Source organism: Castor canadensis, chromosome 1, assembly GCF_047511655.1.
Source record: "Castor canadensis chromosome 1, mCasCan1.hap1v2, whole genome shotgun sequence".
Lineage (NCBI taxonomy): Eukaryota > Metazoa > Chordata > Mammalia > Rodentia > Castoridae > Castor > Castor canadensis.
Window position 1 is genome coordinate 25,213,303 of NC_133386.1, and position 13,866 is coordinate 25,227,168.

Genomic DNA, 13,866 nt, shown 5'->3' on the forward strand with positions numbered 1-13,866 from the left:
CTCCCCCTCCCCTATTGTACTCCCTCTGAGGTGGCCAAGTGTTTGTTATCATTGTTATTCAGGCTTTTTTTTTCCTTAAAAACATTCTGAAACTCCAAGTACTCCTTACTAAAGTGATGAAAGCAGCCCAATTTGTTGAGAATTAAGTGAGATAATTTACGTAGTGTACAAAACAAGGCATTAGATCACAACCCCCCGCCCTCCACACAAGTATGAGTTACAAGCAAACCTCTGAAATATAAGAGAGACGTGGAAGAGATTTTCCCTCCCAGCCCTCAGAACAAACCCTGCCATACAAGTATGAGCTTTTTCAATACATCTTTGAACCTGGGGTCTTCAGTTGACCTTTTCTCACTTGGCTCAAGTTCTAGTTAAAGCTAAAGGCTCACCTCTAAAATATCTATATCAGTCACAAGCTTATACCAATGGGAACCGCACTTCATCAATGAGCAGCCAACAATCCCGGGGTGATCATCTTCCCAAACAGATGAAGATTATGCCCAAGTAAATAAATGACAGACACATGTACACAATGGCCAGCACCTGTTCTCCTTTCCCATTGGATTTTTCTACCTCTAGCCTTAAGAGTAATAACCAGAATATCTTCCCTGCTCTTCACTGGGGTTCCCTTGGTAGCTATGCTATATTTCACTCATTCATTCATTGTCAGTGAAAGTCTACTCTATGCCAGGACTTGTTTCAGATTCTACATGAACAATCAGGCTGGGTCTCTGCTCTCCAGTGGCCATTCTAGCAGGGAAGGTGTAACTTACCGTGTAACATGTTGGATGGGAACAAGGAGAGAAGAAAAGCCCCAAGAGGTAACAAAGAGGGGCATTGCTGTATGGGTAAGACACCAAGAAAGACCTCTCTGAGATGGGATTTGAGAAGGACGTGAAGAAATGAGAACACAGACCAGCAGGGCACCTGGGAATAGAGTTCCACACAGGTTCTTCCTCAGCAGCAAGAATCTTGCAAACCTGTTTCTTTAACACTATTACAGGTTGAATTTTGTCTCCTTAAAATGACATGGTGTAGGTAACCTACAGTACTTCAGAATCAGTGATCTGATTTGAATATAGTTTTTTAGAGTTAATGAGGTTAAAATGAGGTCATTAGGGATAGGCCCTAATCCAAGACAACTGGAGTCCTTGTATGAAGGGGAAATTTGGACACAGAGACACACATAACATGTGAAGATGAAGGCAAAGATCACAGTGATGCATTCAGAATCAAAGATATCAAACACTGCCAGAAAACTGCCAAATGATACAGGATAGAGTATGGGATAGACCTGCACTCACAGCCATCAGAACCAACCCTGCCAATACCTTGATCTTCTACTTCTGGCCTCCACAACCATGAGACAATAACTATTTGTCATTTAAGCATGGTGCTCTACTATGTCAGTCCTAGGGAACTAACACAACCATCTGGCACAGGAAGGGTCAGAGATAGAGTACTCTCTTCCCAAGTCTCACAGGATAACTCCCTGGTTATACCGGGCTTTTGTACCCCTGGATTTCTGTAACTACCCCCTAACTAGACTCCCTGCTTTAAGTCTTACTTTCTCCCCAGGCTCCACAATTCCCTCTCATGAGTCCACAAACTTTCACCTGCTTCTGTGTCTTCAGGACCCAATTTGAATTTCTCACTTGGGGACCACAGAGCCTCAGTGTACCTCTCTGATCTGTTTCTCTCATCTTTGCCTTAACTCCTGAGGGGTTAGGCGTTTCCACCTCCTGTCCCAGTGTGGCCAAACTTTTTTTCATCCTCAGACCTCAACTTAGTCATCATGTCCACTGGGAATCCTTCCAATGTTCTCCCCAGACAGGGTTTGGTGTCCTTCCCATATGCTATAGGAAGCCCTTGCACGATGCTGTTTATCACAGTACATCCAAGGCCTTTTTATCTCACTCCTCCTTTTGACCATGAGCTCCTATCTTGTTTGTATCTCCAGGCAGTAAGAAAGTGCCTGGCACTTGGGGAAAATTCACTGGATGTATGAGAATAAATGAACAAAGCATGCCAGGTTCCAACTGGCTAGTCCCCGAAGTACTTTTTTTTTTCCCCTTTAAGGGGTGGGGGATGGGCAGGTGACCTTTCCAGGGATTTCCCAATAGTATGAAGCACTGGAGCTGGATGGTGCTGTACCTTTCTTTAACGGTTGCAAGAGGAATTTAGATTAGACATTCAAAAGCTGTTCCTTGTGTTGCAAGACACTGCAGAATAAGAAAGGGAAGTAAACAACATATCCAGCAATTTTTGAATGGGGGGGGTTGGACCAATGTTGTAGAATTTATTTTTTGGTAAGGAAGTGACCCTTCGGGTCTCTTCTAAGCTTCTGACTCTCTAAAGAAGTGCATGTTCCTGACCTACAGGTAAAGGTGGAGGGTGGACAGGAGAACAAGGAATTGTTGCAATTAACAATACAATGTATCCTGTGCTCCAGTCTCCACAAACTAAATTATTTTTGAGGTTTCAAAATTATTTGCATACCCGGTTACAAATGCTGAAGAGCTTGGGAAAGGAGAGGAAGATAGAAATGTTTTTTTTGTTGTTGTTGTTTAAATAGAGGAAGACAGGAGTAACAGACGAAAATAATCAGGATAAGGTCTCTTGCAAATTACTGAATGGAGAAGTGTATCAGAATTTCCAGCCCTCAAGAAATAGGGCCTTAAAAAAGTCTTGTGAACTGAAAAGGAGAAAAAAAGAAGGGGAGGAGGGTCTGCTCTTCGCAGCAGGAAGTCTTCAATGGCTATCGAGTTATGAAGAAACAACTCTGCACAGAAGTCCTTATTCGGAGCGCTAAACTCGATTTTACCACATAAAGAGCGATATAAAAGCTCAGAGCAGCCTCATCATGGTGTTGGGGAAACAACTCGGCTTGCCCATGTGAGAACGCAAGAGAGTTCCGACTGGGTAGTGTGGCCTAGACCGGTGTTAGGGGTTTTATTTGCAAGTCAATGAGCCAAATGGGCGACTGGGCTGGTTGTGCCGCGTTCTGCAAGGAAGGTTATTATTATCGCTTATTGCTCCGCTGAACAATTTTACTAAAAAGGAAGAGTCCCAGTGGTGTGTGCACCGTGCCATACGGGACGTGCCACTACGTGCCCACCTTCAGAACGACTTTATTTACAAAGCGATTACCATGTTATCTATTTGTTTTCCTTTTCCAGCAACAGCAGCCTTACTCAGCCCTTGAATTTCTTAATTACAAACCCTTTTGCTTCTAAATCAACCCCAAACCGTCAGGCAGAGCCCGGAGGGAGACTGTGCAAGTTTGCACACACCCCCACCTCCCGGATCAAGGGCAACAGTAGAAGCAAGTAACTGTGTATGTGCAAAAAGGTGGATCTGGGGACGAGGATCGCTGAGTTTGTTTACAGAGCAAAGACGCCTCAGCTCGGATGCCAAAGCTACCAAGAGCTGCAAACGCAAACTTAGCAGAAGCACACGTACCCCGGGAGCGCAGAGCAAGCCCGAAAGCACGGACCGGATTCCCGAGCACCGGAGTGGAGGCGACCGGGCCTGCGCGCCCGCTCCGTCCACCTGCAGGAGCTGCCGCTCCCAGCCCCTGGCTCCTGTCCTTGAAAGGAGTGGGTGGAAAATACATTTACACGCAGGATATGTCTAGATTTGGCCTACCTGCCGTCCTATAAAAACACAAAGGCACGGCTCAGAAAAGCGCGCTCAGGGGAGAAGGCATTATTTGTCCAGGGCTTAAAAATCCCAACTCGGGGAAGCATAACCATTTTTCGCAGCTTGGGGAGGCTTTTACGAACACCGATAGCAGAAAGGCCCTCTGTAGGGTGGGGGCATTGAGTGAAGCCCCTTTTCCTGTAGAGGGCAGGCTACATCGCTAGGTGAGCCGGCCCAGAGAGCTGGGGGCGGGGAGATCTGGCCAGAGGGCTACGGGGCAGCTCTCCTCACTCCTCTCTGGTAGGCGCTGCCTTCTGCTGCGAGCCAGGGAGGATCATCTCCCTGCCACGGAGGGGTGGCAGACCAGGCCCTTGGGTTTCTGGACCAGGAGGAAACCCAGAGTCGGGGGAGACAGCGGGGCGGCTCCTGGGCTCGCCGCCTCTGCGCACGTGCCGCCGGCCGCGGGGATGCGGCTCCCCGACCCGGTCCGGGAGTCCGGAATCCGCTTGTTGACGCTGTCTTCCCGGGAGGCTCTCGCTCCGCCCTTCCTGAAATCCCTTATATTAACTGTGGCCAAAGCCCTAAGAAACACAGCTCATTGTTGGCAGCTGCCGGGCGGTCCTGCCGAGCTGTGAGGGCAGCGGAGGGGAAATAAAAGGGAACGGCTCGGAATCTGCCCCAGCGGCCGCTGCGAGAACTCGGCGCCGACATCGCGGCAGCGAGCGCCCTGCACACCAGGAAGGCCCCCCTCTATGTGCTGCTGAGCCGGTCCTGGACCCGACGATCCCGCCCTCGGTCTTCGGCGCAGAAATCGCAAAGACGGAAGGTAAGCGCGGCGGGCGAAGCTGGCCAGGGTTCCTGCCAGCGCAGTCCTCCCGAGGGCCGGGTTGGCCCGGAGGAAGAGCGTGAGGCGGAGCTGGGGAATAACAACAGGAATGAGGAGGGCTGGTGTAATGCCTGAAGTTCGCGGTCGAGCTTCGGGGCACTTCCTTTATTAGGCTACTTCGGGGAGCACAGGGGGGTGTGGGCTCGGGTTACCCCCCCACCCGGATTGCAGGGGAAGGGGCTGTTTGCGCAGCGCCCGGCTCTGTTGTGGGTGGCAGGTCCACCGAGGTGGCGAGCTCGGGTGCACGGGCTGCTAGGGCGATCCTGGGGTGGTGGTTTTGCAGCTGACGTGCGTCCGGGGGAAATTGAGAAGCACAGGCAAAAAAGAAAAAAAAAAAAGTGGGGGTGCGCTATGGTGGGTGGCACATGTGGCGCGGGTCTGACGGTCTGCCCTTTTCATTTTCAGGACTGGAAATGGCAGACCATATGATGGCCATGAACCACGGGCGCTTTCCCGACGGCACCAACGGGCTGCACCACCACCCTGCCCACCGCATGGGCATGGGGCAGTTCCCGAGCCCCCATCACCACCAGCAGCAGCAGCCCCAACACGCCTTCAACGCTCTGATGGGCGAACACATACACTACGGCGCGGGCAACATGAATGCCACGAGCGGCATCAGGCACGCCATGGGGCCGGGGACTGTGAACGGAGGGCACCCCCCGAGCGCGCTGGCCCCCGCGGCCAGGTTTAACAACTCCCAGTTCATGGGCCCCCCGGTGGCCAGCCAGGGAGGCTCCCTGCCGGCCAGCATGCAGCTGCAGAAGCTCAACAACCAGTATTTCAACCATCACCCCTACCCCCACAACCACTACATGCCGGATTTGCACCCTGCTGCAGGCCACCAGATGAACGGGACAAACCAGCACTTCCGAGATTGCAACCCCAAGCACAGCGGCGGCAGCAGCACCCCCGGCGGCTCGGGGGGCAGCAGCACCCCGGGCGGCTCCGGCGGCTCCTCCGGCGCGGGCGCAGGCAGCGGCAGCAGCGCGGGCGGCAGCGGTGGCGGTGGCGGCAGCAACATGCCCGCCTCGGTGGCCCACGTCCCCGCTGCTATGCTGCCGCCCAATGTCATAGACACTGATTTCATCGACGAGGAAGTGCTTATGTCCTTAGTGATAGAAATGGGTTTGGACCGCATCAAGGAGCTGCCTGAACTCTGGCTGGGGCAAAACGAGTTTGATTTTATGACGGACTTCGTGTGCAAACAGCAGCCCAGCAGAGTAAGCTGTTGACTGCATCGAAACCCCAGCGAAAGAAATCAAACCCCCAACTTCGGTGTGAATTTAAAACGAGAAAAAAAAAAAAAGAAAAAGAAAAAAACATTCCCTTAGACACAGTATCTCACTTTTCAGATCCTGAAAGGTTTGAGAACTTGGAAACAAAGTAAACTATAAACTTGTACAAATTGGTTTTAAAAAAAAAATTGCTGCCACTTTTTTTTTCTTCTGTTTTTGTTTCGTTTTTGTAGCCTTGACATTCACCTCCCTTATGTAGTTGAAATATCTAGCTAACTTGGTCTTTTTCTGTTGTTTGTTTTTACTCCTTATTTCCTCACTTTCTCCAGTGCTCAACTGTTAGATATTAATCTTGGCAAACTGCTTAATCTTGTGGATTTTGTAGATTGTTTCAAATGACTGAGCCGCATTCAGATTTACGAGTGAAAGGAAAAATTGCATTAGTTGGCTGCATGAACTTTGAAGGGCAGATATTACTGCACAAACTCTGCCATCTCGCTTCATTTTTTAACTATGCATTTGAGTACAGACTAGTTTTTAAAATATGCTAAACTGGAAGATTAAACCTATGTGGGCCAAACGGTTCTGGATCAGGAAAAGTCATACTGTTCACTTTCAAGTTGGCTGTCCCCCCGCCCCCATATGTACAGACAATAATTAGGGTGTGGAATGTCGTCAGTGGCAAACATTTCACAGATTTTTATTTTGTTTCTGTCTTCAACATTTTTGACACTGTGCTAATAGTTATATTCAGTACATGAAAAGATACTACTGTGTTGAAAGCTTTTTAGGAAATTTTGACAGTATTTTTGTACAAAACATTTTTTTGAAAAAATACTTGTTAATTTATTCTATTTTAATTTGCCAATGTCAATAAAAAGTTAAGAAATACTTGTTTTCTAGAAGTCATTTGGGGGTGGTTGTTCTCTTTGGTGGCTTCTCTCCCTCCCTCTCTCTGTCTCTGTCTTTAGGTTGAACACTATTGATGAGAGTAGCATTCCAAAGGATAAGTTACAGGACACCAAAACAGGTCATGATGAGCTTAAGCAAAGAGCAGGGTTTAACATGCTTGGCATAATACTTCATTGTTACCATTGTTAACATGCCTGTTGGTGTGATTTAATCAAAAGCTGCAAAGTTGTCAAAGTGCTGATTTCTTTTTTAATTGCTATCAGATTCAAGTGGACTGCAGAGTTAGAAAAGGCTTGCAATACTGCACATTATAAATATCTATTTTGCTGCGTGGGAGGGGGAATCAAGTTTCTGGTTATACCTGATTCAACCACTTAAAAGGAGGTACCTTGGGATAATATGTTGAATGATTGATGGGGGTGACAATAAATAGAAATCTACCTTTATCTCTAGTGACAAATTTTATTTCTCAGTAAAAGTACTAAGGATAGGCACACATTTTCTAGCTTAATCTCTGAAACAGCTTCTGACTGGTTTAGTTCTGAGAAGAAGAGGGGGTGGAATTCCACCTTGGGGCTTCCTATTTTGTTCTCCTGTTATATTTAAAATTTACTCAGTGAGGTTGATTCAAAAGTCAAATTACAACCTTCACAAGATGTTCCCTCTCAGGCATGCCCTGTTTTCCAGAATTCAGGGCTTTTTCTGTTACATGCAAAGCAAATCAGGTTAAGATCAATGTAATATTACCTAGATGAGCTGAGTTGTCCTGGGGACCAGAACTACAGTTTAAATGGGTGTTGAGTTTTGCCTTCTATAATCAAGCAAAGGAAAAAGGAATATTGTTAAAATATCAAATTACCCCAGGTGGAAGGAGAGGAATTTTATTTTAGTTTCCCTTTCATGTTTTCATGGCTTATCTTATGTTTATAACAGCAACACACCTACATTCAAGAAAAAACCAAGACTTTTGTACTTAACCTGGGGGTGGGGGGTAAAGAACTGTAAGTCAAGGAAAATCTTACAAATAAGGCTTTAAAAGAATTTCATTTCAACTCTTGGATTCTTATCTTCAATCCCATATTCATAATATATCAGGAAAGGCAGGTATGTCAAAAGTGTTACATTAGACGCTGGTATAAAGGCTGATTGAAGCGTAACTCAGATCACATACATCCTTAATTCTGTTTCCAAGGCAGGATGTGTCAAATTAAGATGCAACACTCCACTGGGCTTTTTATACCTCTATAATTGACACTTAACTAAAAATTATGTGCTAAGAAAATAATTTCTTTGAGAATACATTGATAACCACATTTCCCCATTAATAATTAAAGCTGAAGTTCAAAACCTGCCATCAGCAATAAACCTTTCTAGTTAAGCATTTTCACACTAAGTTTTTCTTTCCCTTTTCCTTTTTCTTCTTTTCTTCCCCAGAGGCTCAAGTGAAAAAATATGTTTACATACATATTAATACAACAATTTTAGTTCTTTTTCACTTGTGCCAGGAAAAAAAAAGGGGAAGCTATTGAAGGTATTTTATTGTTGTTGTTGTTCTTTTTTGCATAATGAAAAAAGCAAAGAACTGTCTTGCTACTACCCTTCACCATTTATTCTGCCAGGGAATAAGCCACAACACCTGCTCTGTCACTAAATTCTTCCTGCTGCTCCAATGCCGGAACACATATGTAGATATGTAGAGACCAAGGGACTATTATTAGCTGTTGGGCCCATCCCTGCCAGAACAGAAGACTCAAACAGGAGCTGGCTTAAAGGACAATTTGTATTTAGTACAAATACATCTCCCCCTTTCACTTAAATGATCTTTATTTCATTAAAACTCTTTCTTAATCAACAATTGAGCAGATTCTACGTGATAGCTGCAGATCTCTTAGGCAGAGAAAAATAAGTCCTTGTTTAAACAACCTGATTAATGAAACCTGTATGGTGACCTAGATCACCCGGCTGCTGGCAGACATTTGCAAAACCTTCTGTGGTCTTGCTTCCTACTAAGTTGCTTATAGCATATGGGGAAATTTGACCTCTGTACCTTGGCTGTTTGTCAAAAAGTTCTAATATGGTACAAGAGAGCCTCTGTTCTTTAAGCTTTGCCTACAAATAGACACTCCATGCTTGGTTTTTCAAGAAGAGATCAATGAAAAGCAACAGCACAATTTCGTAGATACATTGAGAAAAATAAGCACATTAATAAAGACATGCCCCTCTGCCATATGCCTGGTAGAGTTCTGAGGTAGCATCTTTGCTGGAGCTGATAAAGATTTTAGAGCTGTGGATAGTCTTTGAAGAACAGTTACCTAATCACCACTGTTTATGGGGTACTAGACTAGAACACTAGTTCCAGAAGGCTGACATCTATTGTGAAGTTTACAGTGTCTGTGACTTTTACTACTGTAAATGCCTGGGATGGCTATAAATTGATGTCAACATTAAAGGCCAGATCCTTTAGAGCAAAATATTAATCCACTAATCTATTATGGGTGGCCTGCTTTGAAATACAAACTTTGCAGTCTCCGACTGTTAGGTGTTTTCGCCCCCTTGTGGAATTTATTTAGAAGGTCAAAGGAAAACTGATTTTTGCTTTATTGTTTTTTGGGTTTTTTTGTTTTTTTGTTTTTGTCATTGCTGAAAACTTTGTTGTTTTTCCTTGAGCATATAACAGATATTTGCACATTTTTCATCAGTGAAGATTCTAGAATTAACACCCTTTTAAAATATGAGTCTTTTACTTAACCTATGATTTAAGTGTGCCTAATTGAGATTTGCCTGATATTTGAAAATATGCATTGACTAAGGAATTTTCTTTTGGGAATGGTGATGAGCAGTGGTTTGGGCCAATGCTTTCGTCTGTCGACCATGTTGTGGGGGTGGCAAACATCTGCACCCCCACAACAGAACTTTTGATCCCTAATAGGTGTGAAGAGCACTGCATTTGATGGTATGAGGTTGGAAAAGTGGCGGGAAATACCCAGGAATGCAGAGTGCAATTATCCACATTGGAATGCAACCAAGCCACTGGCTCTAATCTTGTGAGAAGGGCCACAGGATCTTTAATGAGAAGGAATGTCTAAGAAGCTGTCTAATTGTGTCAGTGAAATTTACTTTAACATAAACCTGGCAGATAACATTGTCTCCAAAAAATAAATAAATTTAGAACTCAAGGAATTTAGGATAGAAGCCATTGGCAATTTTTCCCTCTCTCATGGCATTGTTTTTGCTAGCATAAAAAAGGTGTTATATGTAGCATTGCTTCAGAGATGGTGTTTATCATTTTGGTATTGTACCACTATTATCAAAATCAGAGCTCCTGGGCAGGTAGAGGTGGGATCTTGATAGGTAATGATAAAGAAATGACATTGCCAATGAACCCTTATAATCATGGGTTCTGTTTTTCTTCAACCCTCCCCCCCCCCTCAGAATACAAGGAAAAATAGCCACATCAGAATTTTAATTGGAAAGGACTGGCTTAAGTTACTTGACCAATTTTTTATATAGTAAAGAAAGAAATGAGACTATTTTTCCTAGTGCCCATATTTATAATTTAGACTGGAAAAGGAAATGCAAGAACATTTTCTATCAAACTCTGTACTGTTGATTAATAGTTTTAGTCTGCCTTATAGTACATAAGACCCACCTATATTTTTGAAAAATATTATGACACCTGAAATAAAGAAATTTTCCCCTCACAGGAAGGAATTAAACTCATAAGTGATGGTAAGTAATGAATTTTAAAAAGGCTAAGAGCTGTAAAGGTGAATTTCTATCATATTTTGCTAGTTATAAATAATAAAAAATACACTAAGAAAAACATGAGTCTACTGTGTTGAGGAACTGAATCCATGGACCTTAGGAAAGAGAGGCTGCCAAAGTAACTTCTTTCCATACCTTCTATGAACAAATAATGGTTGCTTTTTTAGATTCTTTTATCCCCAAGATGAGAACTAAGTGTCAGAAGCAGCACCAGGAGACAATTAGCAATACTTTTTGAGAACTCTCCTTGGCTGAACCAGGGCCTGAGGAGTAATCTAAGGCAGATGAAGGACATGATTACTTTCGTTATATGTTGTTGGTCTCATTAGTCTGAACTAATCTGAGTAAGTACTGAAGCCACAGCACAACATGGGGTGAGCAATGCGGTTCACAGGATTCTTGGAATTTTCCCATGGTGTCACCATTGTGCTCAGCCCTGAAATCTTTCCCCTTCTTCCTCTACAGTATGGTGGTAACTTGATTATATTTGGGGTTGCTGGACAAAGCCAAGGAGTGATTCTGTCTCCTAAGAAGCTGTAGCAAAGCAAGGTTAGTGTCGTACACATAGAAGATGTGCAAATAGACAGCAGAGTGGTTAACAGTGCAAAAAAGAATCCTGATAGCCCATTCTGAATGCTGGGTAAGAAGCAAAATTTAGACTGAGGTTAAAGTCAAAATCTTCTGGAGTGATAGGACATGGATTTTAAAATGGTGAGAAACACTGTTTAGACTTCATGGGACTAAATCAGAGTTAATTGACCCTTCAGTCAAACATTTCTTAATAAATCTCTTTGTTGACAACTAAATTTCTTGTGGCTGACATAGCTGAGCTCCTACTATGTGTCAGGCATTAATCTTATTAATGTTCACCATATTCCTGCAAGGAATATGTTATTATTCCAATTTTAAATAAGAAAACTGACATTTAGAAAAGAGGTAAATTACTCAAGGCCAGTGTAGCTAGTAGGAGGCAGACACAGAGTGGTTTTGGAACTCTGAGATAGTCTTTCCTAATACATAACACTGCTGATCTGAAATGATGAATGTAATAATACTACGTCAGGGAAAAAACCCTCTATGTTATATGTTCAAAAATCATAAAATATACTAAAACAATATAACATACATATGGCCATACAATTATACACCAAACCTTTTGGGATTCACAAGACATGAGTGTATACTTCTTCAAATTCAGGCTAAAAATGCTTCCAAAGTATGACCTGAAAGTACATGAATTGTACATGGTAGGTTGCCTAACCCTTTCTTAGCATCTTAACCGCATTAGAACATTAAGTCAAATGAAAAAACAGCAGTGATTTAAATTGTGATTTGGGTTTTTTTTTTTAAACTGAATTCTATATTACTGGGTAGTAAATAGTTTCTTCCAGAAATTAATCCAATGCCTTAGCATTGTCAATTCTATAATCTATTAAATGAAAATGTTTGTGGCTAAGTGCTCACATGAAAAGATGATCATTGAATAACTGGCCCCTCTGCTCAGTCTTTTATAGAAAATGAAGAATTCTTCCATTAATAGTTTTACTGAAAAGAAAAGAAAATCTGGAATAAAAAAACATGGGTTCAAGTCTTAACTCTGCAATCAAATACCTGTGTAACTTAATCACTGTTGGCTCAAGTTTCTCCATCAGTAAAGTGAAAATGTTTAATTAATACATCTTGTATTCAAATTCTCATGAAAGAAACATAAGCCCATTCCTATCATTTTTCTTCCTCTGGAGAGGTTGAATATTATAAGCCACCTTCAAAACCTGTTACATCATTTTCTACCACTCTTTTTTCAAGCTAACTGTGAGCCTGGTGAGGGGCTATCCACTTGACTCAGCTGGGTGAATGCTCCAAGAGTTGGAATCATCTCTGTAAATATTCCCTTTCCTTGCCATAATGACCACAATTGTTGGCTGCTGAGATTACCAACTTTCAAACAAATATCAACATCTTGCCACCCATGAGATAATTCTAGTGCATGACTCTTGCAAAGATTCATGTGGCTATATAACATTCTTTGCTGGTATTGTGGTTTAAATTACATGTATTGAAAGTAATTTTGATCACTCTTCAAGTTCTGTCCTATTTTCTTAGAGTTTAATTTCATATTTCAAGCCTTATATGTACCTGGACTCAATAAATAGGTGAGCTCTCTTTCTTTCAAACAACTCTTCCTGGGCCACAATCATTATCATTATCTTCACTGATATTATTATTTAATTTCTCAAAGAGAAAATTCCATGTACAATGTTAATGTAGAGGAAGCCAGCAGACATTCAATGCCATAAACTGGAGCTTGGGAGTTTTCACACCATTAAGAGTTACATGTCTATGTCCATTTACCTATATCCCTTTCCCCAACTTCCCATCACTACATCCCTCCAGCCTAGGGAATCAATTATTTAGCTAGATGACAAACTCATAGAAAAAACTTTATATGAAATGAACTGTGCATCACAACACATAACTGCCCAGGAAATAATTCTTGCCTGGAACATAAATGTAATGAAGCTAAGTAACAGTGTTAAAATATTACAATGATATATTGGTTCGTTTCTCTAATTGATCACTAGGTGGCACTAAAGGCCTGTAAATTCATTTTTGCACTTTCTCCTCCCCTGAGCAGCTCCCAATACTAGTCACTTGCTTAAAGAACTGCTCTACCCATTTGTTTTTATTGAAACAGAAAATATTTATATGACCTATTGTAACCTTCAAAATATAGCTAAATCAAGGACACCCATACACACTCTTTCCTACTATGGTCTAATAAAAAGTAGATTTCACACTGACTGCTCCTTTTTTCTTTCATCCCCTTCCCTTTTTGAAGTGCTCTCCTCCTGCATTCCATTCACTCAGGTGCCAGTAGCTCAGTTTTCTGCCCCACTGGGGACTTTGACATTTTTTAGAAAGAAACTTTAAAGAAACTAAAAGAAGTTCTGAATGGTAGATTTTTGTACATCAGTCAGAAAGTACTGGTAAGTTTCTAGGCCTTTCTCTACCTTTGTCTGATCCCAAAGTCATTCCTGTCTTCTATTTCTCCTCCTATCTTTCAAGTCAGTTAATTCCAATGTCCAACTAAGCCCTCTGAACCATCTTAAATCTTGGTGCTCCCCAGATTCCTACCTTATCTCATCAGCCAATCATACCCATTGCTCAAAGGATTCTGATACCATCCAGACACTTGAGGCTATTCTCACAGCCTAGATCTGCTGCCCTGACCTCCAACCATCCCCCACCCCAGCTCTGCAAACCACTGAATGAACACACACAGAGGAAATCTCTGATGCACTGTTAAACAAAATATATCCAAGACTGCATTCAATCCACTCTTCCCTGCCCGCATGTTCCCATGCCTAGGGATTAGAATTACCATTCATTCATCCAACACCAAAGCCAGAGATCCTCAAATCT

General features: G+C 42.9%; 1 protein-coding gene and 1 long non-coding RNA gene across 2 annotated transcripts in view; one reads left to right on the plus strand and one right to left on the minus strand.

The window, feature by feature from the left end:
* Nucleotides 1–13,866, minus strand: part of LOC141420679 (uncharacterized) — a 74,434-nt gene that overhangs the window by 5,906 nt on the left and 54,662 nt on the right. The window lies entirely within an intron of this gene.
* Cited2 (Cbp/p300 interacting transactivator with Glu/Asp rich carboxy-terminal domain 2) lies at nt 3,983–6,657 on the plus strand. Its single transcript, XM_020174480.2, has 2 exons — nt 3,983–4,468; nt 4,934–6,657. The coding sequence occupies exon 2, from the start codon at nt 4,942–4,944 to the stop codon at nt 5,761–5,763; it is 822 nt and encodes a 273-aa protein (XP_020030069.1). The 5' UTR covers nt 3,983–4,468; nt 4,934–4,941; the 3' UTR covers nt 5,764–6,657.

What these genes read in the sequence shown, in the direction of transcription:
- Cited2 (XM_020174480.2), top strand. Translation starts at nt 4,942, where the DNA reads ATGGCAGACCATATGATGGCCATGAACCACGGGCGCTTTCCCGACGGC.